A 25033-nucleotide genomic window follows, 5' to 3' on the forward strand; every position below is an offset into this window, starting at 1 on the left:
AGAATTGGCACATGTTAAGACACTAACATTCACATTCATTAGATGCAATTTCAGGTGTGATTTAAATTCCCAAATTGTACCTGAAATCGCACCGGTTTGACGGAGTGGGGCAGGGGAGGGCCAAACAAGGATGATGTGCCTGCACCCGATGTCCTCCTTATCAACTGATGATGTCATTGGTTGTTAGGATGCTGGCAGCTAGAAGGTCATAAGAGTACACAATGAAAACCTGCGGCTTTGTGTACTAAAAAGGCAGGATTGATCCACCTGCTGGCTTGTATACAGTTTTTGGGCATTTTGCCAAGGCACCCTGGTTGAGAGGATGTTTTAGTGTACAGTACAGGACACAAGTCTGTCCCCCTGTGCTCTTTTTCTCTCCTTACTCCTTTCTGCATAACTGGAGCCCCACAGATTGGGTGGGGTTATATGAGTAGGCACTGGGGGTGTTCAAGAAAAGCGTTGTCAAGTGTCCAGTAACCTAAAGGGAGAAGCATATAACCCATGGTCTAGGACTGCAAGTCCCATATTGTAACCCAAGATGTATAATGTACAGGTAAGGCAAAATTTATATACTGCCCCAACTTTCTATCTCATGTTACTGCAATAAAGATATGATGTGGGAATGGAATATGTATGTACGTTTCTTTACTGGAAACAAATTTTCATTGAAAACACAAATTATTAAAAAAAAAAAAAAACAAGAAAAAAAACTTTGGGGCAGTATGTAATAAGTACAAAATTTTCCAGCTCTTTAACCAGATTACATTTTTGCTGATCAGTTGAGCTGGTTTAGGCAGAAGGGGTATGGTCAGACAGCAATAGTTCATTAATCCTTACATAATTAGGTGGCTAAAAAAAAAAAAAAAAAAGTTTAGTACAGGTTTAATATTTATTTGGCACTGTCAATTTACAGAGTGCTTTACATTCACATTAGTCTCTGCCTTTGGAGAATTTACAATCAATTGTTCCTATCTCACATAGATGCCCTTACTAGGGCCAATTTACATAGTAGCCGATTAACCTACCAGCTCACTGAGTAGTAAACCTATGTGGCTAGAACATGCCAGTAGTACATTTTATCACAAAAACATTGGTCAGATTTTTCAGGATTATCTACTCTTAAATTTAATTTTTTGTTAGAACTATGGCCACTTGGGGAGGGTCCACCCAGTGCGCACTCGATGAGGATGATGAAGATGATGACTGCATTTCAGATGTAAATCAGGTGGAAGATGAGGAAGAGGAAGAGCAGGAGGACACATTCCATGAAAATGTCACGTATGCTCACAGCAGTATCAATCAGAGTGCCTGCACTGGAAAGGACAGTAAACAGGGGTAACCTCAGGTTTTTCCTTCTTAATGAAATGTTTGTATTCTAAGTCACCTTTCACATAGACGTTCAAGGGCAAACAGATGTGAATAGTTTATTATCCATTTACATCCACATATGTTCATGTCTATTTTTGTTCTGTGTTTAAAATAAATGAGACCGGCCTTAAACAGATATAATCAGACAATGATCCATTTTTGTATATGTGATTCTTTTGAGCTACTATGGTGTATACTTTAGGTGAAATATATGTATAGAAATCGACCATATTATTTAATATATCATCGTATGTTTGATATATGTGCAATAATTTAAACAATTAAACTAATATGCAAATAACTGAGTAAATAAATAGTTAAATAAATGAGTGGGTCGCCTACACTATACACATACTCATACCAGTGTGTCTAAACAAATCCTATATATATATATATATACACAACAAATAATATCAAGTGACTGAGTCCTAATAAATTTCCACGGCGTGATATTGCAATCACGCTAGTGTTGCATCCATATCTTCAAACAAATCCATGGTCCTATGGTGTCTTCTAATTGTGTATTACAAAACAAATATAGTCCACCAATTCATATATATTGTGCTCCTTCACCAGTTGTGCTCTCACCTGACGTATATGACCAAACCATTAAGTGAGGTCATACAAGCTTGTGTCCCTTTTTAATTGGGCTCAGAAGTGGACAAATAGATAAATCCCAGATGGATAAATAGAGTTTACTTTTTGCCAGCAGGCGGTCTCGTCGTTTCCTAGAGATCTTTCTCCTGGAGGCAGATGGATGAAGTTATCCCTCTTCCCACTAGGGGGTCTCTTGACTCCTTTTAAACTTTTTCCTCCATGTGTATATATACCATGTATTTAAAAAGTAAATATAGTGCCTTATCTTCTTTTTAAAAAAATTATTAAATAAATGTAGTTCACTCACATAGTATACAGATAAAAACCGCTTTTTGTACAATTTTGCATGATCCTTATTATGTTTGCCACACTCCCATATACTTGCTGTGTGGTTGCTTTTAAGCGTCGTGAAGTCAGAGCCCCTCCCCTACGCGTTACGCCACCGGGTCATGTGGCTTTGTTAGGGGGAATTAATTGGACGGCACGGTGCTCATTAACTTATATAGGACCTATGGGTGCCATTTTCTAGTAGTCTGCATGGCGGCCATGTTTTTGTCCAGCTCATCTATTAGTGATCGGAGTACGTGTGACTGGCATGCAGTGTGACAGATCCCTCTGAGATGGATTGGCTGCATTGCCATTTCACTCCACTCCCTCACTATCTATTTATGTGGCAATTATTAATAGTTTTTATAAATGTTGGGCAACTGGATGACCAATAACATTAGTATTAGACAACTGGATAGCATTGACCCTATTAAGGGTGTGTATAAAAACCCACAGTTGGCATAATTTACTTTTCTGGGGAAAATCATCTACATATTATGTGCTGTTTATATGTAGGGTACATGTACACAAATTACATTTTATTTGGCATGTTTTTAAATGTTTTATATGAAGAAATATTAAAAATTATATATTGAAAAATATTAAAAATATATAAAGTATTGAAATATAATTTACACATAACCAATATTTCAAAATTACAAATGTACAAAACCTTAAACATCAAGCTTGACATCATTAATACCTCTATGTCCCTATATTTAATTACTAAATCCTATAATGAGTACCGCTCAATATTTAAATATTGTCTACATTCTACCTATAAGCCGATACTAGTATCTATTACCACTGCTACCATGCTGTTATTTGAAATTATTTATTGGCTACTATTCTAAAATGTTCTCCTATTATGGATAAAGTATTAAAGGATTAAGTTTACCTTACATACAAAATTTATAAAAATGAAGTATTTTTAAAATGTATTGTACATCAGACCAATACTAATTTCTGGGCCTACGCTATATTCAAATATACATATGATTACATAGAGAAATATATACTACAACAAAGTTATATATTTAAAATTTTATATTATTATAATCATTCTTCCCAAAGGCGGGTGACAATATCTACTACTACTACTACTACTAAATTTTAAAAAATTAAAACAAATTAAAAATTTTTTTTGTATAATATCATTCTGCCCAGATGCAGATGACCATATCTACTACCACTACTAAATATAATTGTAGACATTAAATTGATTATTCTAAAAAGTTATGATACCAATATAGTCACTTGATATTATTTGTTTGCAATTTGCATCTTGACAACCAGTGACTCGTCCCTACTGTCAGCATTAAGGAGTCATTGGTTGTTAAGGAGCCAGCACCTGCTGGCATCCTAACAACCACAACTCATCCCCAGTGACAGCGGAATGTAGATAAAGAGTGCCCCACCCTCCCTTTCCCCCAAATACATACCTGGAAAGAATTTGGGGGGGGGGGGCTCACGCTTTTTTTTTTTTTTTTTTCTTTCTTTCTTTTTTTTTTTTTTGCATTCTGCTGTCAGTGGGGTATCCCCCTCCTCTTGAAACATACCAGACCAAATTACCCTCAACATGGGGGACGAGGGCCTCTTTCCTTCAGCCCCAGCCTGGTGGATGTGGGGGCTAACTTATTGGTGATTCAAGTGAATGAGTATAGGGTACATACCCCTATTAATTTACAGAAAAATTTAATCTTTTAAATAAATACACAACACAGTCTTTTTAAAATACAAGAAAAAATGTCCCCGATGTAGATCCATCCGTCATTCAAGTTAACCAGCTATGTAGATCCATATTGGTCACGATGAATGATGGCTGCACAAAAATTAACTCGCTGAACCCAACTACTCTGCTTAGATGAATGTGGGAAAGCCTCCTGCCATTTAAAAAAAATAAAACAAATATGGCTAAGGCCCCCCCCTCAAATCAATACCAGGCCTGGGGGGAACCTGCACACTGTCTGACATGAAAAGTGATGTAAACTGAATCCATTTTTTCTTTGGAAAAAGCAAGACTGAACGGATGACATCCGTGTTGAAGGGGCCTAATATCTGGCTTGTAAAATGTAATTTTGTTCAAATGTATGGGTGGCAGTTAAAAGAAATTACATCAGATAGTCAAAGGATATTTTGAGTTTAAAAGGAAATGTGCATAGTATAGTGTGTTTTTTTGTTTTTTTTTTGTTTTTTTTTTCTGGACCTGGAAGAGCTTGTTACACTCATAGATATCACTATATAAACGTATCTTGGATTTTGGGCAAATGCTTTTTTATTGTCACACTTAATGGCTGACCTTTTGGGAGGCCATGTTTATACTTGACAGATTTCTGTGATAAATCCCACAGTCTGCCTAAAGGTGCACAAATCATAAATGTCCCCTTCTAGCCACAAATTAGATTGAAGGATAAGTTTACCTTTGGGAACATGCATGTTGCTCACATTTTTAGGGTGGAACATATATCATGTTCCTACTCCTGCAGCTGTTCCCTATCCCCCCACTAAGCGGGTCAAGATCTTCTCCCTGCATCGGCTATCACTATTTGAAAAGTGTAAAAGAGTGTGGCCATGAGGGGCTCCACTCACAAGGATGTGTCATTAATTCACAGAATTCTACATATGAGCAAACTTCAAGCATTGACATCCTTTGTGACTCTTGGCTTGTAGTTCTCAATGAACTACCAGGGTGCTGTTAAGCGCTCTAGGTAGTTGGTTGATTCTTCCTGTCATTGTTTAACTGCCTGCCTGTACAAGGTAGAACTAGATAGGTTACACTGACGGTTGCAATGCTATCCAGGCTCCTACAAATTAAATAATGAATTCACATTTTTTTTTACCTGCACATAAAAGTGAACTTTTTTTTTTTTTTTTAAGATGAACTTATCCTTTAATGACCCATGTGCTGCACATTTTATCATTAAATATTGTGGTTTTGTTTTTTTTTTACATTTCAGTTTTCAGCAACTTAATTATTTTTTCTCTTTTTCTGAGTAAATAATTTACTTGTGTGACATATGCTTTGCAAATGTAAGTTGTTTTACATCATTTTTGTTCATAGTTATAAAGGCCAGCATCCATATGCAGTTGATGGTAATTACAGGCCCTCTCCCAGAACAAGACAGCAGCAAAATATTAGCATGCGGAGGCAAGAAAACCTAAGATGGGTGTCTGAGCTTTCCCAGGTGGAGGAAAAACAACTTTGGCAGGAGCAAATAGACCAGATAAAGAGACAGCTTGATTTCAGCACAAACATGTGTCAGACTTTAATGAGGGATCAACAGGTATGCTCTCTAATGACCTTTGAAAAATCCTGATAACTCCATGTTAAAGTATAACTAAAGACAAACCTTTTTTTTTTTTTTTTACGTTTTGGATAGCGTGGAGATGGTTTTGAAACCCTGTCAGTTTTTATTGCTGTGTCCCTGTTAAGATTCATGCTCTCTATTTATTCTGTTTCCCATCATCATTAAAAGTAAAGTAAAAGAAAATTCCTTATTTTGGGTTGTCTCAGAAAAGTATTAGAGGGGAAATCCTCCAATGGGGACACTAGTTCTGATGACCTGGGGGTCCCCAATGAATTCCCTTAATTTGCAGGCATTTCCTCTCACTTCCTTTTTGGCCATGGGACAGGAAGTGAAGGTAAATCTCCACAATGGGATCTAGATGGTGAAAAATAATCTGGCAGGGGTTATAACCCTCCCTTACTCTATCCAAAATGGAAAAAAAAAGTTTTGCCTATAGTTCTACTTAAATGTTCCCGCCAAAAAAACAAAATGTATCAATAAAGATAAGTGGCCAGATCCTGCACCATCCTCCTCCTAACAGCTATTCTCTCTAGCTGTAGCATGAAATAAGTGTCTCTGTATTGTATTAATTATATATGAGATAGATATAGATATTTTTTTTAATTTGCAGTATATGAGAATTAGGTTGCATATAGTACATGGAGTACACAGAATGTATTTTCAAACAAGTACCACCCAAAAGAGGTTGTGTGCTAAAAAAGAATCAGATCTCCTTCATTCATATACTCACATTTCCTTCCCTGTTACAATGTTGGCTCTTTGGATGGTACTTTTTTTTTTTTTTTTTTTTTAAATCATGAACGTCTGACAGGTATTTGAAATAGTTTATTTAGAATGCATAAAATAAACCCTGTTTTTAATTTCTTTATTGATATGCCCAAATTGGTATTTGCTTTCTTTTTTCAGTCTCTTTACTATCTCCTACAAAACTTGTTTACAAATCCATACAACATGATGCCTAGTAACATGGGAACGTCACAAATCCACCTCATCATGCACCAGCTGAACCAGTGTTTTACTCAGCTTAACTGGCAGCAGAACAATGTTATCAGGTATGGAACAATTTTCCTTTTAAAAGAAAATCTAGAGTTTTCCCACAAATGTATAACATAATGTAAATGTTTGTCATAGGTTACTCAGTATATTGGTTATTTCTCAAAATAGTATGTAACCAGTAAAGTGTTCTCTTAGAGCAGTATGGTCAGAGTTTTTTTTTTTTGGCCATGTGCCTTTTGTGGGTCACAGGAGCGCACTTGAGCTCTCCTGTGACCCAATATCAACAGACAGTGGACCAAAGCCCGATGTCAACTGATGTCACTGAGCCACTCCATGCTCTGGAAGGATCAGCCTTTCAGCGTCCTGCTGAGAGTAAGAGCCAGCTCCTCCCGCCACCTACCCTGCCTGGCACTTCAGTGAGCGCAGGATGGGCAGAAAAGGGAGCATTGACTGACAGTCATAGCTCTCTGCTCAGAGCTGACCCAGAACTGAGTAATTAGCAGTCATGTGATCACTCAGTTTTCCGTCTTATAGCCAGCAGGGAACAGCTGCAGCATCAGGTCAATGCTGCAGCAATGAAGCGAATATGCATGCATGCATGTTTGTTGTTTTTTTTTTTTTTTTTGTATTAAGTTGGTAATAAACCGCCTGCTAAATAATGGGCCCATGCAGTGTTAGGTCATAATGTACTAGTATGCACTGCATACTAGTACATTATCACACTTACCTGTACACAGAGCCCTCCAGCGCTACGCTGTTATGACTCACCGCCATCTTCACCTGGTCTTCCTTCCGGGTTCGCAGGCTCTGGCATTATTAATAGCTGGAGCTGCAGTGACATCACTCCCACGCGTACGCCGTCCCTTCAGAGAGCATACGCTGGTGACATCACCGCCTGCATGCTGTGTGAATGTTTTGTAAACAGTGCACGTTTAGGAGATATTCACTGTACCTACAGGTAAGCCTTAATATTATAGGTTTACCTGTAGGTAGAACTTAAACAGTGGACTTTACTTCCACTTCAACAACCCCAAACTTTTCTTTTAATGATATACCATAATATCTAAGCACACAAAAACCTAGGTTTTACCTCTTATGTCACCAGTTCTTCTCCACTCCACATGCTTGCAATTATGTGTCAGGACTTGTTTTTAGATCGACTGCCTAAGTCCAAATGGTGTTGCAGAACTGTTTGTCAGCTGCTCTTTAAGCGCTGATCTGCAGAAACAGATGTTTCTGTTGCACAAAGCTGGTCCTATACTTCCTCCTTGGTGGTCTTCCCTGGTGCTGTCCTCTCCTTCTCCTTGCGAGTGCCCCATAGCAAGCCATGTGCTATAGGGGCTCCCTCCAGAGCTAGGCTGTGTGCATTCATGGGAACATGAATTGTCTGCCAGTGAAGACTGTTAATCCAGGAAGAGAGGAGAAGGGGGTGCAGGAATGCCCTGCTGTTTAGCAAGCCAAAGTGTCCTGATCAGCTTTTATCAAAATAATACTTTTTTTTTTTTTTTTTTTGGAGTTTGAATTATGGTGTTGTGTATGAGGTGGCTTTTTTATCTTTCTAGGCTTAAGCAGATGCTAAGTGATGTAATGCACCAGCAGCAGGAGCCCATGCAGCAGAACAGCCAGCAGAGGAAGCCTCAAGAATGCAGCGCAGCACCACCTGCGTCTCCTAATCTTTTTGATCAGTTTGGCTTCCTCCCACCACCCATGAATGTTTTCAGCATGCCTCCCTTTGGAAGCTTCCCCAATATGGTTCCTGGTATGTAGTAACTTTTAATGGTCTTTTTTTATTTTTTAATTGGCAACTTTTCTGTAGTGTTTCTAAAGGGTAACATTGTTCTGTTATTTTTGTAGTAGGCAAAATGCTGCAAACATAGGAAAATGCAAAGAATGGTCTGTAATAACTTTCAGATTAGTTTTTTTACTCATTTTATATCTTATTCGTACAATACAAGACACGACACAGCTGGATATTCATAGACCCTGGGTTATAGGCTGGTATCGTTAGGTGCTCGGACCCTGGGAAATCTTTTCTGGACACATCCCCTGGGTATACACCCTACAACCCTACCCCACTCTGAGACATCTTTTTTTTTTTTTTTTTTTTTTTTATAGTGTCCGAAGGTGTTGGACCTCTTCTCGCTTACAGAGAGATCATTTGCTTCACTTGTTTATTATTCAATCAACTCCTCTCTGTCTTTAAACAATGGAAGCAGCACATCTGGATTGGTGCAACCTCAGTAAAAACTTGGGAGCCAAATCCGGACCCCATGCTGTGGGGACAGCATGTAATGTTGCTTCAGGCACTGGATGCTGCTTGGGCCCTCACCTTAGAACTTAGTGCAATACATGTAGTTAGCCAGAGGGTGCTATACATGTCCAGGGCTGTGGTCCATCCCTATGGAACCCACACATTGAAAATCCATCTAGAGCTATGCCTGCTGTGATGTGCAAAACCTGGATCCTGATTATGGACCAGTGACATGAACTTCTACTGCTCTTTTGCCACAAGGACTTTGTTACAGGACAGTAAGCACCTGCGTTGCTGCATACGTCTTTGTAGACTTGTTTACACCATTTCTGCACCGTACTCCTTGAGTACGTCAAAGGAGAATGCCCTCACCAATGGCAATGGCGGTAACCGGGCACAGGGAAACTAATTCAGGCAAACATTCACTGATCTCTACATTTGATTTTAGCTCTATTTCAGACACACATCACTTGGCCTTTCTGACCAAGGCAGATTGAACAAATAACGACTATCATTGTCCAGAGCACGAGTGCCAAGCTCCTTCTCTACCCCTGCCTTCTCTGCCAGAATCAAAAAGTGAAATGCCTCCTCTAGGGGACACAGACATAGAAGAGAATGAAGAGGACCCAGAGGCAGTATTAGAGGAGGCCGCAGAAGATTTCTCACCCTCAGTTTCACCTCATGTTATGGCTTCATGCAGTTTTTGTACATATGCTCATCCCTGCTGTGTGCAGATGCTTTTGCATGGTTGTGTTTCATTCTCCTCTCTCCTCATTCTCCCTTGGGTACTAAGAGACCTGCTAAGTCAAAAATGACATTCCCTTTTCATAAAAAAATAAAATCCTGCAGCCTCAAACATTCACCTTAGAGTGGCTGTAAAAGATGTTCCTTCATTTAAAGATTCATCTGAAAGAACATTTTGAAACACTTTTAAACATTCTCTTTAATCATGCATGCCCAGCTTGCCAACTGGCTGTTATTGTTTTTCTGTTTGCCAGACCACAGCTATTTGGACTAGGGTAATGAAAAAACAGCACGATTCTGTCTTCTAGGATCCAACCTTGGCAGAGTACTTGCAGACTCTGCTCCACTGCTTTATTCTTTTGTATTGATGCCCCAGAACAAGTCACAAAGACCCAAATCTCCATAATTTCTGGCCATATGTCCAGAATTCTATGGCTAACCTCTTCACCCGATGTTTCTTTTGGGTTCACACACTCTGGCTGTTTGGCTGGGCCACAATTACGTCACTCCTGCTTTGGCAGCGTCCAGAATCCTATGGCTAAAAGCCTGGCCAGCTGAAACTGCTTGCAAACACCAGCTCAGAGGTACACTCTTTTGAATCAGGACATTTTTTTAGTGAGGCACTTGACAAATTCTTAGTAAAAGTAAAGTCTCTTGGGGTGGGGGGGGGGGGACAATCTGGTTAAGATCCTTTTGTCCTGATTTGATCTTTCAAACTGGTCCACGATGCGCTCTAGAAACGATATCACATCTTTACCTTTTTGTTCCATTGTGTTTCTTGGACATCATTTTTATCACTGTATTCAGCTTGTTCTTTTTTGTACCCACAACGCCGATTTGTTTAATCTATACAGCTTGTTTAAATCAATAAACATATTGAAATAGAAAAAAAACAAACAAACTGGTCCAACTGCAGGTTAATGTGCTAGTATGCACCTGTAAAGCCGATCCCTCCAGCGACACGCTGTCGCCATTGACAGGACCTCCATCTTCACCCGATATTTCTTCTGGGTTCACACACTCCGGCCGTTTGGCTGGGCAGCGAATACGGCACTCCCCCTTGCCAGAATCGTGATCGCACCACAGCACTGTGAATGGTTGCCACATGTGCCAGTGATGTCACTGACTGCTAAAAATGTGGATGTCTCCTAAACTATGGAAATGTAGGAGCTATTCGTTGTACCTACAGGTAAACTTTATTATGGGCTTACCTATAGGTGCAAGTTAAAAACTGGACTTTACTACCACTTTAAAGAAATCACAGGAGGTAAAGTACTTCTTCCACAGTGAAAGATTCCTAAACCCCCTTTTTCAGGGGCTTCTACCTCCACAAAAAAGAAGAGTGCCCCATCGCTTTCCCCAGTCTTCATCTGGGGGCGGGCGTCTGTTTATAGTTTGCCTTTCTCAGTGTCACAAACATTGCAGGTCTGTGGTTTCAAAGGGATACAAAATAGAGTTCAAATCTCTACAGCCCCATCGTTTCACTCACACCAACCAAAATCTTCTCAGAGACAGTCAGATCTGTGATTGACACAGGATCACCAAGTGGAAAAATGCCTGAAAAAGAAAACTAATGCAGCCACCACATAAAACTGGTAAGCTATAATATGTTACATTTTACAGTTTGGATACACTGAAATTTGTGCCTAGTGTTAAATGAGAATTTCAGGAATCCTGAGGGTTATTAGAAAGAACTGCATGGTTTCATTTCCCCCCTTCTTTAAATAGGTTTTTTCAGTAAGAACAATTTTTTTTTTTTTTTAGTTGTATAGCCAACTTTAAGTTGAACCTCTTGCATGCTTTTCCTGAAAACGTGCCTGTTTGTTTTGGTACAGGTGTGAACTTTAATCCAATCTTTCAACCTGGAATTGGGGACTTCACTCGGGCTTCTAACTCTCATACTGATGTGCCTCTTCAGTCTCATGATCCAAACACTTCAGGGAAGACAGAGTACATGGCTTTCCCAAAGCCATTTGAAAGTAATTCATCAACTGCAGGGGACAGACTGAGGTATTCAAGATGAAATTAACACATCTTTCAAAAAAGTATTTAATTTTCTAGGTATTGTGCAACTTGTCATAAATCTGATTTTAAGCCCCTTTGTACCAAATCTGACTGCCCTTGCCTTCTCACTAGTTCTACTTTTCTAACTGTGTGAAAAACCTATGTAAAGGCAAACTTTATGCATGTCGAGTATTTGCATTGGGCTAAATTGTGGATATTAGAGGGTAGTGTCACATATGCCCGAGAATTGCCAGGTGATTGATGAAGCCTCAGAGTGGCAGAGGCGAATGAAAATAGTCGGTGCAGCACTTATGCTTTCCACCTAAATAGCTTGATTTCTGATTTTTTTTAAATTCACTTTTTGAAAAGTTGCTTTATCTGTCTTGAGTTTTTGAAAAATGTTACATAAACAGAGGAGGAGGTGTTTCTCATGTGTTTATGAACCAGCATTTTCATTCAAAAACAAAACCATTAAATTTTATCTTTAGCCCCGGTTCACACAGATGCAGTGCGGGAAGCAATGGCACTGTTCCGCAATCTGCTGCGGGTGTCAATAGAAAGCTTCTGACACCCCAAAAACAGGTTGCAAACGCAGTGCGTTTCCCTGAACGAGATCGCATGGATATAAACACCCATGCAATTTGGTTCCAGTGCGAATTACAAAAAGAAAAGGAAAAAAAAAAAGAAAAGCTGCCTGCTCCTTTTTGATGCAGATGCGATGCAATTTTAATAATTCAAAATGAATGGGCACTGCACAGAATCGCATGTGATTTGCACAGGAATGCGGTGCGATTCCTGTGGGGTTAACAAGCGGTTCACAGTCTGAACCTAAACTTAAAAATAGCATTCATTAGTATCAGCTGTGGTGAAAGTCTCATTGAATTAATACGCTTGCAGTCTTGCATCTCAGTTTCTGTCTTTTAAATTTTATTTTACAACGATAAAGCTGATAATTGGGGTTTTCAAAACAATAAACATACATAATATTCTCCTGTCCCCCACTGGCTGTAAGCCCTAGAACTGAACGATCACATTGCTCAGTTTTCAGTCTGCTCGCTGGAGCTCTGAGCTGAGCTGGAGCAGCTGGCTTCTGGTCTTAGCCGAGTTCTGATGACTGGAGCCAGCAATGTGTCACATGCATCTGAGATCTCATCGCAGATCTTCAGTTTAGATCAGGGGTCTCCAAACGTTCTAAACATAGGGCCAGTTTAGTGCCCTCCCAAACTTTAGGGGGCTGGAATGTGGCCAGTAGGAGTGGAATATATCCCATCAGTTGGAGTAAATTGGGTCCCTTCTTTGGTAGTAAGGGGAGGAATAGTGTCCCATGATTGGCGTCAGTGGGAGGAATAGTGCCCCATCTGTGTCATTGGGAGGAATAGTGCCCCGTCTTTAGTATTGGGGGTGAAATACTGACCAATCATTGGTGTCGATGGGAGGAGCAGTGCCCCATTGTTTGTGTTATTGAGAAAAATAGTGCCTCAGTGGCAGGAACTATGTCCCACTGTTGCTGACAGTGAAGGGAATAATGTCCTCCTCCAAACCCCCCCCCCCCCCCAAGAGCCGGATAAAAGCAAGCAAGTTCTGAGACCACTGGTTTAGATCATAAGATTAAATGTCTTGTGGTTTCTACCACCAAAGTAAATATTTCAGTACTTCAGACACTGCTTAAAAGTAAAAGAGAGAGGGGGGTTTAAGGGAGTGGTATAGATCTTGGGTAAAGTTGAATATTGAAGGATAAGAAAATCTTCTCTCTGGCTCTGTGTATCAGTATATATGATGCAGCTGTGATTGTTTTCTACATGTTTTGAGTGATGTAAAGGTGAGCTTACGCTGGCACTGAAATTGTACTTCTAGCACCACTCCTAAAATAGCTGAGGGAGAGCGTAATAGGGGTATCCAAAAAGAAATCCGAAGTAAGGATGAAGAGAAGAAGCCATCCAGTATGGATGCTCCGTGTTCAGCATCAGGATGCTCTTTCAAGCATTCGGAAGCAGCGTGCAGAGTGAAGCAGTTTGACGAAGAATCCATGGACAGTTTAAGCAGCATGCCTGATCCAGTGGATCCAACAACGGTTACTAAAACTTTCAAATCTTTAAAAGCATCAGCCCAAGCCAGCCTGGCTTCAAAAGACAAAACTCCAAAAAACAAAAATAAGAAACGAAAGATTGCTCATCAGAAAAACAGAGGATTAAAGAATCTAGGTATTTTTTTTACATTTTTTAAATTGTACTTTGTCATTGATTGTCATGTAATGTAATAATTGTAGTATTTTAGTTATAGCATGGTGGGTTGAATAAGCTACTAGTTTTTTATGTGTCTTTTACAAGCCATCAGCGAAATCTGTCAGCTAGAATTCCAGACCCTGTTTCTGTGCCTTTTGGGAGTATTGGGTGTTTCCACTCGTGTTTGTTCCAGCTGCTCCTGCTGCATTATCCACAACAGAAATAGAAATAAAAGAAACAGGGAGGGACATGCTCACGTTGGGCACAAAAAGTGTGCAGGGATCACACCAAGAGTGTCCCAGCCATTGTCAGGTGGTTATGTTCTCTGTGAGAAATCACCCTTTAGGGCAGATGTATAAAAAAGAAAAGTTGAATTTAACTGTAACCTCTTCTCATTTGCCTCTTTCCTTTTTGTGAAGCTAGTCATACTAAAACCAATGTACATCAATATGTCCAGTTTGTGTGATTAGTATGTCCAATCTGTGTCCTTTTGTTCAGAACTCCAAAGTGCCAGTGCCTCCAACATAATTGAACCCAAGGAGAGTAGCAGCAAGCATGCCCAGACTGAGGAAACTGGTGCAGGTAAACCCATTACTTCTGAGCACTTGCAAAGACTAAGAAAGGACAGTAAAGCTGCAGACATTTCTTCAGGTAAATTTCGTTTTTAGATCATTCTGCTGTAATCCAGTAGTTATCGCATGCAAATGTAACCAGTAAAGTGGCTACCTTTTTTTAATCGATAAGGCATTGGAACACATTGCACTGCTAAATAAAAGCACATTAATATGGGTTCTTATGCTGTTTGGCTATTGTGTCAAATTTATCAAAGTGGAAACTTACCTGTTTCTTATATTAAAGCGACCCTGCATTGGAGAAAAAAAAGTAAAAAGCACAGTAGTTTGGTATGGGTATAATGCCATTGCACATGATCTCGGGTCTCTTGCAGAACTACAGTTGATCTTAGTGTTTTGATACTGTACAGTGTGGCTCCTCACCCCGGCTGCAATGTGACATTTCACTTTTAAGGTCTCTTTAAAGCTGTTCATTGATGGATCAGAATTTGGCCAGTTCAACAAAGACTGACCAATGTTTAATCCATGTATAGACACTGTAGTCCAACTACTGATCAAATTTTGTACAACTGCCCTGCTAGAAAATTTCCGCTCAATCAACGCTGCAGGCTGTAGCCTGCAGCACTGATCTGTGTATCATGACGGCAGGGAAGTCTCCCCACTGCCAGAATGCAATGACAGAAAGAATTCCTCTATCCATTACGAATGTGTGGATGGGGAAATTGGGTCTTTCTTTTTTTGCCGTCCAACTCACTGGTTAAACCATAAAAATAATCTGACCCTTCTATTGTACCCTCTTATTGAATATTTGTGTGGAAAATTGACCACCTTTGATGACTCTAGTTTGATTTGAAAAAATGAGTTTGAAAAGAAAAAAAAAAAGTTGCTCTATTCTGACAGAATGGAGTTTGTACTGTTTGCCATAAACTGATCTTCCTATGATGCAAAGTTGAAGGGGAATGGCTGTTTTTGTGTAAGAAAAGATGCTTATTTTAACAGACCAGTTGTGTGCTGGACTGATGTTTTATGCCCCCTTTTGTTTCACAACTGCTGAGAAATACTTTATAATTTATTCAAATGACTACAGGCCAGTCTTTTATTGTCGTGTAAAGCTGTCGGTTGTGTCCTTTTTCAGAAGCTGGAAGCGACTTCTCTATGTTTGAAGCATTACGTGACACTATTTACTCAGAAGTAGCTACTCTCATCTCGCAGAATGAATGCCGTCCACATTTTCTTATTGAGCTCTTCCATGAGCTGCAGCTTCTGAACTCTGATTACTTGAGACAAAAGGCACTTTTCGCTTTACAGGTAGCAACCTTTTTAAACTGATACACACATATTTAGGCTTCTATATGACTGCTGTTTAATTCATATTCCATACTTATTGCCAGGATATTGTAACCAGGCGTGTGACTGAAAATACAGAGCGGAAACATGACTGTTCCAAGCCTCTGGATTCTGTGGGGTGGATGGCATCTAACTCTGAACTTACACCAAGTGAAAGTCTAGCTACAACAGATGATGTACGTAATTACCTGTGCTGTGCAATTAAGTGTTAACCTGAGCTTTCAGCCTACACAGAAACTCCATTCTACTTTATTCTGCTTTCTCATGAAGAAATGGTGGATAAATATGTGGGATTACATAATTATCTTTATTAAATCAAAGAAGGTTTTATTGAAAACATTTAAACAAAGGTACAGCAGACCGGTGCTGGTAGGCACCCATTGCAAAAACATCCAACTACAGCTCCTAATCATACACTCACTGACAAAGGCAAAATATTCAAGCAGTGTATGGTACAGTGTACATATGTCACTAATGAGATTCCACAGAAACAGAGCAAATTTACCAGGACAACCTCCTATGCTGATATATATATTTTTCCAGTTGCAAAGAGTCACCATGTCAGCGAATCCACTCCTACAAGGAAGGGGGTGTTGCAGATTTCCAGTGGACCAAAAACTATTTATGGACCACAAATCGGGTACTGGAAATGGTCTCCCTGGTAAATTTGAGTGCTATATTTTCCAGCAAATTCAACAGGCAACACTTGCGGTCTAGAGGTACAGTGGTCTAAAACAGAGTTAATGGTGTTGACCACCCCTTCCAATAGATGTGAAGCTTGGGGCATTGCCAGAGTCAATAATGTTCCCATTGTCATGCTGGCAATTAATGCAATGGGGGTCTGACTGGATACCCATTCTATGCAGGCGTACAAAGGTGATAAAGCACCATCAGCCTTGGGGCCTTGGAGTTGTTTTAAGCAGACTCTTGGCAGGCGGTTATGCCAGATCAGCATGTGCAAGTTGAAAAATGTTTAAATGGACCACAACTGGGAGGATGCTCACAAATATATAAATTGTAGCATAAGAATCATCTTTTTCAAATTTATCTTACCTACCACAGATGGTCAGTCAGTTTTAGACAATTGTTTCTCAACCTTTTTTCAGTCAAGGTACCCTTTACAATTATAGACAGTCCCGAGTCACCCTTTAAAATTATGGACAGTCTTGAGGCACCCCATTCTAAAATGGGGTGCCTCAAAACTGTCCATTTTAAAAGGGCACCCCATTCTAAAATGTGAAAAAAATTATTCTAATAGTTTTATATAACGCAGCAACATCCACACGTGTAGGACACCCAACATTAGAGGTAATGTATTCTTCCAAAGCAAATACATTTTTGCACACTGGTACTGACTAGTTTTCCAGTCTTTCCACTCTCCCTCAGTTTTTATCCATCACTGAGCTACTGCGACACCAGCACTGATGGAGAGGGGCAGGGGAAGGTCAAACTAGGGTTCTGTGCAGGCAGCAGTAGAAGGTAGTAATGGAGCACAATGAAAACCTGGGCTTTGTGTAACTAAAAGGAATCTCGACGGTTGGGCTATATCAAGCCAGGTCTGCAGGAACTTTGTATGCGTGTCTTACAGTATAGCCGTCAGCTTTTCATTAACCATGATAAAGTTCATCCGATTTTTGACAGCCTCGAGGCTGAGGAGGGGCGTCTTCCAAGCCTTCGCGATCGTCAGCTTGGTGGCCATGAATAGATGCGATGCCAGCTACCATTCAGGACGAAGTAGGCCCACTAATGGTTTAAATAGGAGTGCTTCATACGGGTTGCGCTTAATATCTGTGTGAAACATTGTGCGGAGAAGGGCATAAACCCTGATCCACAATCTGCATACCTTGGGGCAAATCCACCAAATATGGACCATAGTGCCCATTTGTTGACAACCACGAAAGCAAGTCGGGGAGTATTTGGGGATAAAACGAGCCAGACGAGCAGGCGTGTAATACTATCTATAAAGAACCTTATAGGCATTTTCTAGAATAACATTCCTAGAACATTTAGATAATGCTTGGGTCATGGTCCGCCAATCCCGCTGATCCAGAGTGACTCCGAGTTCCGACTACCAACGCTGATAAGAATGGACCCGGAGGCGTTCTATAAGAAATAATGGAGCAGTAGACCAGAAAGATTAAGCCCGGAGCATGGGGTCTATGTCTGCATTGACTTTCAAAGGGGGTCAACCTGTAGGGCCCCGAATGCATCTGTATTAATGTACTGATAAAGTGGCGGAGTTGAAGGTAGCCAAAATGCTCTCTCGGTGGGATATCATAAGAAGAGCGCAGGATTTCAAAGGTTAGTATCCTAGTGGGGGAGAGCAAGGAATGTACATCATGGAAGCCATGGGCTAGCCACCAAGCAAACTGTCCGGGATTGTCACGATCTGGGGGAAATAATGGATTATGTAGCAAACATAGTTATGGCAGGTGGGCGGAAATGAGGCCAGCAAAATATTTAATAGAATCCCAAACACGAAGCGTCCACGTCAAACTAAGGAATGAAGGGTGATGAATAGGAGGACGCCACGGCAAAGAAGAGAGTGGTATCGGGTGGGAATCCATCAAGTCTACAGTAGCCCACAAGGGAATATTGCGAGATGCATGGAGATGGGCTAAGGGGGCAATATTGGCCGCCAGATAGTAAGCCTGAAGATTTGGGACAGATAACCCATCCTCGGTCTTATAGGCAGATAAGATTTGTTTGCTAATTCTGGGTCGAGAGGAGCCCCAAATGTAAGACAGAAGTTTTCGCTGATGAATACGCAATATATGTGAAGGAACAGAAACTGGTAGAGCTCGAAACACGTACAATAATTTGGGAAGATAAGTCATGCGGATCGCTTTTATTCTACCAAACCATGAAAGCGGGTAGTGAGACAAGGAGGACAACATCTCTGTCAAATCACTAAAAACAGCGGGGAAATTAGCCCGATAGAGTCCTTCATAATTCGGAGTGAGCTTGATTCCTAAATACAGGAGGGCCGAAAGCCATTGAAAAGGGAACAAATGTTTCAGAGTCGCCAACATTGATGGTGAAAGGGTAATCGACAGCCTTAGATTTGGCAGGGATGACATGGAGACCTCAGAGAACTGCAAAGGAATCCAAAACCGCAAGTAGGTTTGGCAAAGTAACCCCCGGATTTGTAACTGACAATATATCGTCAACGAACAGAGAGAACTTATGTTGAGAACCAGCTACATCCATTACCTTAATATCAGGATGCATACAAATGGCTTCTGCCAAAGGTTCTAAAGCCAAAATAAATAGTATGGGAGAAAGTGGGCAACCTTGTCTAGTTCCCCTGTCAATCGGGAACGTTGAGGACTCAAAACCGTAATATTTTAGTTTTGCTTGGGGGGACGTATATAGCAAATAAATCCAACACAAGAACGAGGGACCAAAGCCAAAATGGTGAAGGACCGACATGAGATAAGGCCAGGACAAAGTCTCAAAGGCCTTGTTGATATCTAGAGATAGGAGCATCATATCAATTTTGCGAGTATGAGCCAGATGTTGTAACTGTAAAATGCGTCTGATGGCATCACCCACTTGTCTGTGGGGGACGAAACCTACCTGGTCCTTCTTAATCAGACGAGAAAGGAAAGAATTCAAATGAGTGGCTAAGATCTTGGTTAGGATTTTCATGTCGATGTTAATAAGAGAAATTGGCCTGTAATTTGCCCATGAGGAATGATCTGTATCCGGTTTTGGGATCATAACCACATTAGCAGTCAGAGAGTCAGGGGAAAAAGTCGAACCTCCCTTCACCGCATTGTACATAGTGGCAAGGTGAGGAGCAAACACATCAGCTAATTTCTTGTAATATAAAGCCGTGTATCCATCTGGACCTGGACGTTTGCCCGTCTTCAGATCCGCAATGCAATGCAAAACTTATCACAATCCATCAGATCCTTATGAGCCTGAGTCAAAGTATGCAAAGACAAATGGGACAAGAAGTCAGAGATAGACTGAGAATCGGCCTGTGTGGGATCCGTATAAAGTCTGGCAAGTCGATGCCGGAATTCCTCCAACACCGCTACACGATTACTTGTAAGAACATTCTGGCGAGGGCGTAGAGAAATCGGTTTAGGGTGATGCATAAAAGAGCGCAATCTACGTACTAACATGGAATCTGGTTTATTTGATTTACTATACCATTTCTGGAGCGTCCAATGCAAAGAACGCTCAGCCTCATCAGTCAAACAGAGATCCAGTTCTAAGCGGGCCTCATCTAATAACCTACGGTTCGATGGGGTCGGTACCTGCTTAAATTGAGCCGCCGCAGAAGCTAGCTTTGATTCAAGCTGACGCTGTTTATGTTGTCTATCCCTCTTCTGCTTCGAAGCTATCTGAATAATATGGCCCCTAAGAACAGCCTTGTAAGCCTCCCACAACGTAACTGAAGAAGAGACAGAACCCGAGTTTAACTAAAAATATTCTTGGGATTTGCGCAGTAGTTCCACCTGAATCTCCTTCAGCGAGAGCAGAGAGTCATTCATAATCCAAGAGCAGTAGGTGGCTTACAGAGGAGAGATCGACAAACCACCAAAATGGGGTCGTGATCAGACCATGGAACCGTTAGGATAGAGACGGAACGCACCAAAGGAAGATGTTTACGTAAAACAAAAGCATGGTCAATTCTAGAGTGAGAATGATGAGGGTGAGAATAGTAAGTATAGTCTTTCCCCCGGGGATGGAACTTACGCCATAGATCTACCATGTCATGGGTACGTAACGTACGGTTAAATGATTTAGCTGAAGCGGAAAAGATGGAGTTCTCTGTGGGGTATTTATCCAGGGAAGGATTTAATACTAAATTGGAATCTCCTGCCATCAGAAGAGTACTCTGTTGATGGACTGCCAGGAGGGCGCAGATATGTGATAGAAAGGGTCCAGGTTTGACATTGGGAGCGTAATAGGTCAGTATTGTAACATCTATACCCTGAATCGTGCCCTGTAATAAAAGATACCTGCCACTTGGGTCAGCAATACGCTTCACACAAACAAATGGGGTTTTGCTGTGAAAAGCAACAAGAACTCCCCTTTGTTTAGTAGGGCCAGTAGCCTGAAAAACCCGAGGGTAGCGTGCATCAAAATATTTTGGGGTGGAGGTAGTCTAGAAATGAGTTTCCTGTAGACAAGCAATATGGACACGTCGAGCCCGGAGAAACTTAAATATCTTTACCCGTTTTTGTGGGGAGCTCATTCCCTGAATATTCAAAGATAACCAGTTCAGCGACATGGCAATCGAAGAGGAAAAAGATAATTTCCGCCACGATCCCCAGGAGCCCTGAAAAAAAGTTGATAAAAACACAAGACACACATGACAAGAAACCAAGAAAAGAAGAAAGTGGAAAAGGAAGAAAACAAGAAACCACCTGGTATACAATCAATATTCATATGAAACAATAAGATTAGTACAAACATTGTAACAATCAACTGTGGGTGATATACCGGCAAAGAGGCTGAGTAGTGGGCAGGACACCAATCCGGTCCACTAACCAGCTCGGAGGGGGACACAATCGTCCACCAGAACTACTTGGCTTTGTTAAAACAGGAAAATACTAAGCAAACAACTTACGGCCTGAAATCAACCGTCGGTTCTACCCATCAACAATAACATAAATAGAAACATCTAAACAGAACTACCACGGCTATTGAGGCGCAGGCCTCAGCGGAGAGAGTGCTACATTACTTATCTGCATAGTAACACCTGTGATTGGTGTCGCCCGCATGTCAGAAAATAAAAAACAAATGTGAGTACGAATACCCAACCAGACCCAGAATGAAACTTCCTAGAAACGCTGGGCCTGTAAAGATCGAAGCGCTTGAGTGCTACTCTGGCTTGGAGGAGATGATTTACTTGAAGACTGGGAACCCTGGGTGCGTAGTAACTGCAGCCTCCTCAGTCTGGGAGTGTGGCAGTTCCAATTTTAGTTCCTAAAAATGACGGAGAAAATCCGTAGGTGAAGAAGCTTGGAACTGACGACCTTGAAAGGAGAAAGAGAGCTTGAAAGGTAAACACCATCTATATTTAATGTCGGCTGATTGTAGAATCTGAAGGTAGGGTCTCAGGGTACGATGTTTCGCAAAGATGGAGTTACCCTGAAATTCCAGGGCTGGACGATTCCGAGCCGCCTGCAGTAGACGCTCTTTGGTGCGGTAAAAATGGAACTTAATGATAATGTCCCTGGGCGGGCCCTCGGTGGGTTTAGGAGCTAAAGCTCTGTCGATAAGGCTGAATTCCAGTCGCTCCAAGGGGATCTTAGTAGCCAGTTCCTGGAATAGAGCAGTAGCAGTGCCCTGTAAATCAGTAATTACCTCAGGAATCCCGCGGATGCGGAGGTTTTCCCTGCGAGCTCTATTCTTAACATCTTCCAATTTATCCTTTAAAGTGTCCAGCTCAGCATGCAGATCGTCCGCCTCCTGTTCATGACCCTCCAAGACTGTAGTCGCCAGATCCATACGTTGCTCTAGTTGATGGGCACGGTGTCCCAATTCCTTTAGGCCTCTTACCAGATCAGAAGACAATTTACGAGAGGCAACTGTAATCTCCTCCCGCACTATGGCTCGGTATTTGTGTAGCAAGGCTTCAGGGTTTTGTTCAAGGGGACTGGTCAGTCCCGAGGGGAATTATTATTATTATTATTATTATTATTACATCGAGTTTATATAGCGCCAAAGGGTTTGCTCAGCGCTGTACAATAGGGGGGGGACGACAATACATGGCACAGTACAACAATAACAAACAACGTACGAGGGGTAAGAGGGCCCTACTCTTTCGAGCTTACAATCTAGGAGGGAGGGGGTAATGGTACAGTAGGAAGTGGCTGAGGGGTGGGAGGAAAGAGGGAGGATGGCCGTTAGGTGAGGGTGGGGTAGCCTTCCCTGAAGAGATGGGTTTTGAGGGAGCGCCTGAATGTGAGGAGGGAAGGCGACAGTCTGATGGATTGGGGCAGTGAGTTCCAGAGGATGGGGGAGGACCTGGAGAAGTCTTGCAGTCGTGCGTAGGAGGAGGAGACCAGGGAGCAGGATAGAAGGAGGTCCTGTGAGGAGCGAAGGGTACGGGTAGGGCGGTACTTGGGGGATCAGATTGGTGAGGTAGTCAGGGGCAGTGTTGTGAACGGCTTTGTAGGTCAGGGTTAGAAGTTTAAATTTGATGCGTTGGGCAATCGGGAGCCAGTGGAGGGAGAGGCAGAGGGGGGTGGCAGAGGTGGAGCGGGTGGTGAGGTGGATGAGTCTAGCCACTGAGTTCAGGATGGTCTGGAGCGGGGAGAGCCTGCACTTGGGTAGGCCGGTGAGAAGAGAATTGCAGTAGTCAAGGCGTGAGATGATGAGGGAGTGTGCTAGAAGGAATTGCTGCTGACTATCGCCATCCGACTCCAGATCCCCTGTAAGCTGCGTAATGTCATCAGGCTGTGGAGGGCTGGGCGTTATCTTGCCAGTGTGAATATGCGGAGGAGAGTGCTGCTGAGCCCGGTGTTTGGGTTTAGTGCGCAGGGTACGATGCATTTTTAGATGACGCCTGGGTATTTTCACAAGCGCCTCCAACCGGTTGTATTGATACGCAGGGGTTTAGAGGCCCAATATGCCGAGGTAGATGTTCTGGTGGCACGGCGCAGGGAGATCGAATGGCCATCTCCCCTGGCTACGTGTGCATGCCCCCCTACGGGGTTGTTTTTACATAAGTTCCATCACTGCGGAACAGTTCTTGCATCCCGCCATAGTCATTAAATTGTAGAAAAAATTATCATGGTGGGGGGGAGGGGTAAATATAGGCTGAAATTGTAACTGTACCTTCTTTAGGGTGATGGAGTCCCAGGCAGAGTGGGCGTAAGCCCCAGAAGGATCCCAGCAACAAGTGGGGCTTGAGGGTCCGCGACTGCCTGGTGAGGTGGGCTGTAATGGTGGAAACCCACAAGAGGGGACACAGGAGCCTCTGATTCGCCCCCTATGGAAAGGGAGCAGAAGGAGTAGGCCCCTAGGCCTGACGGGGGCCCCACGTCCATTATGGTGGGCCTCCAGGACTTAATTATTGGTGCCTCAGCCTGATGTGGCCCCTGAAGCCGATGGGGAGGCCAGGGAGTCACATACAAACCACCTCAGAAGCGGGTCCGGCAGCAGGGGGGCGGTGCCCCGATACGGCCGCGCCTTTAGCAAAGTCCCAGCTTCGTAGGCCGCAAAATCCCGGAGCTCTGGAGGGGGGGGCCAAAATTGCCCAGCACCCCTCCCTAGGTGTTAATCAGGGGCCACAAGTCTCCGATGCCCCTGTAGAGCCCGCTGCCGCCCGGATGGCAACAGATTGAACTATGGGGTGACAGAGCTCCTAATTAGGCTGCAGCTCCGGTCGCCATCTTGGACACTCCCCCCCCCCCCCCCCCCCCCCCCTTTGGCCAGGATCTTAATATCACACTGCAATAAGGAAATGGGTCTGTAAGAGCCCAGTTCTAGGGGAATCCTTACCTGGTTTTAATAGGACAGGGAGGGAGGCTGGCTCTGTGAAGTATGAGCCTCTTTAACACTTCAATAAAGTAGGGTAAAATTTTTCCCCCGTCCCAACCAAACCCCTCCATTGGTAAACCATCGTCCCCAGGTGCTTTGTAGTTCCTCCAAGGAGATGGGTACATGTAGCTGTTTCTGCAGTACAGCAGAAAGGGTGAGTAGCGAGATATTCTGAAGGTAATGAATAGTTTCTGCTGATGAACACTCACAAAACATGCAATATAAGTCCTTGTAAAAGGTCACCAATTCAGCTAGGACTAGGTCTAGGCTGTTTACAATACACCCATGTTTGTTCCGTATGGACCCTGTAGTAGGGAAAGCTTGATGGGCATTCATAAGTCTAGCTAAAAGGCGACCAGTTTTCTCCCCTCCTCAAAGAACTCTAGTTTGTTAAAGAAGTTTGTTCAGCTGCTAATGTCAAGTGATCCAAAGCAGCCTACGCCGACATCCACGCCTTACGTGAAGCATCAGAAGAGTTAGTAATATATGCCGGCTCCAGTTGTCATACCTGCTTTTCTACTTGTTCATATAATTCAGAAGTTGATCACTTAACCCCATTCATTTCTGCAATAAAAACACCACAAAAAATGGTTTCAAAAGCCTCCCACACCAGTAAACTTTCAGAATTGTGGTCCTGAGTTTGGAAATAGATGTGTTGGGCTACCTGATCATGAGAAGGGAACAATTGCAGCAAGAAAGCATTGTGCTTCCAGGGGGCTCTAGCCAAACAAGTCAGAGGCTGGGCAGTAACCCAAGCAACCAATAGGGAATGGATAGACACCACACGTG

The 25033-nt window shown here is 42.2% G+C and overlaps 1 protein-coding gene across 7 annotated transcripts in view; it reads left to right on the forward strand.

Annotated features, from left to right (window-relative positions):
* The window catches only part of PCM1 (pericentriolar material 1), a 173136-nt gene that overhangs the window by 106891 nt on the left and 41212 nt on the right, over positions 1-25033 (forward strand). For 6 of the 7 annotated variants that reach the window (XM_089669565.1, XM_089669561.1, XM_089669566.1 and 3 more), the window contains exons 16-24: positions 1141-1335; positions 5354-5576; positions 6507-6652; positions 8159-8355; positions 11427-11601; positions 13450-13796; positions 14316-14468; positions 15525-15697; positions 15781-15912. In XM_089669565.1, the coding sequence (XP_089525691.1) occupies positions 1141-1335; positions 5354-5576; positions 6507-6652; positions 8159-8355; positions 11427-11601; positions 13450-13796; positions 14316-14468; positions 15525-15697; positions 15781-15912 (1741 nt within the window). The remainder of the gene's footprint in view (positions 1-1140; positions 1336-5353; positions 5577-6506; positions 6653-8158; positions 8356-11426; positions 11602-13449; positions 13797-14315; positions 14469-15524; positions 15698-15780; positions 15913-25033) is intronic. The other variant, XM_089669563.1, reaches the window with a different exon arrangement.

The sequence above is a fragment of the Staurois parvus genome, unplaced genomic scaffold, assembly GCF_062004578.1.
Source record: "Staurois parvus isolate SC_StPar_1 unplaced genomic scaffold, SC_StPar_1.0 ptg000080l, whole genome shotgun sequence".
NCBI classification, from domain to species: domain Eukaryota; kingdom Metazoa; phylum Chordata; class Amphibia; order Anura; family Ranidae; genus Staurois; species Staurois parvus.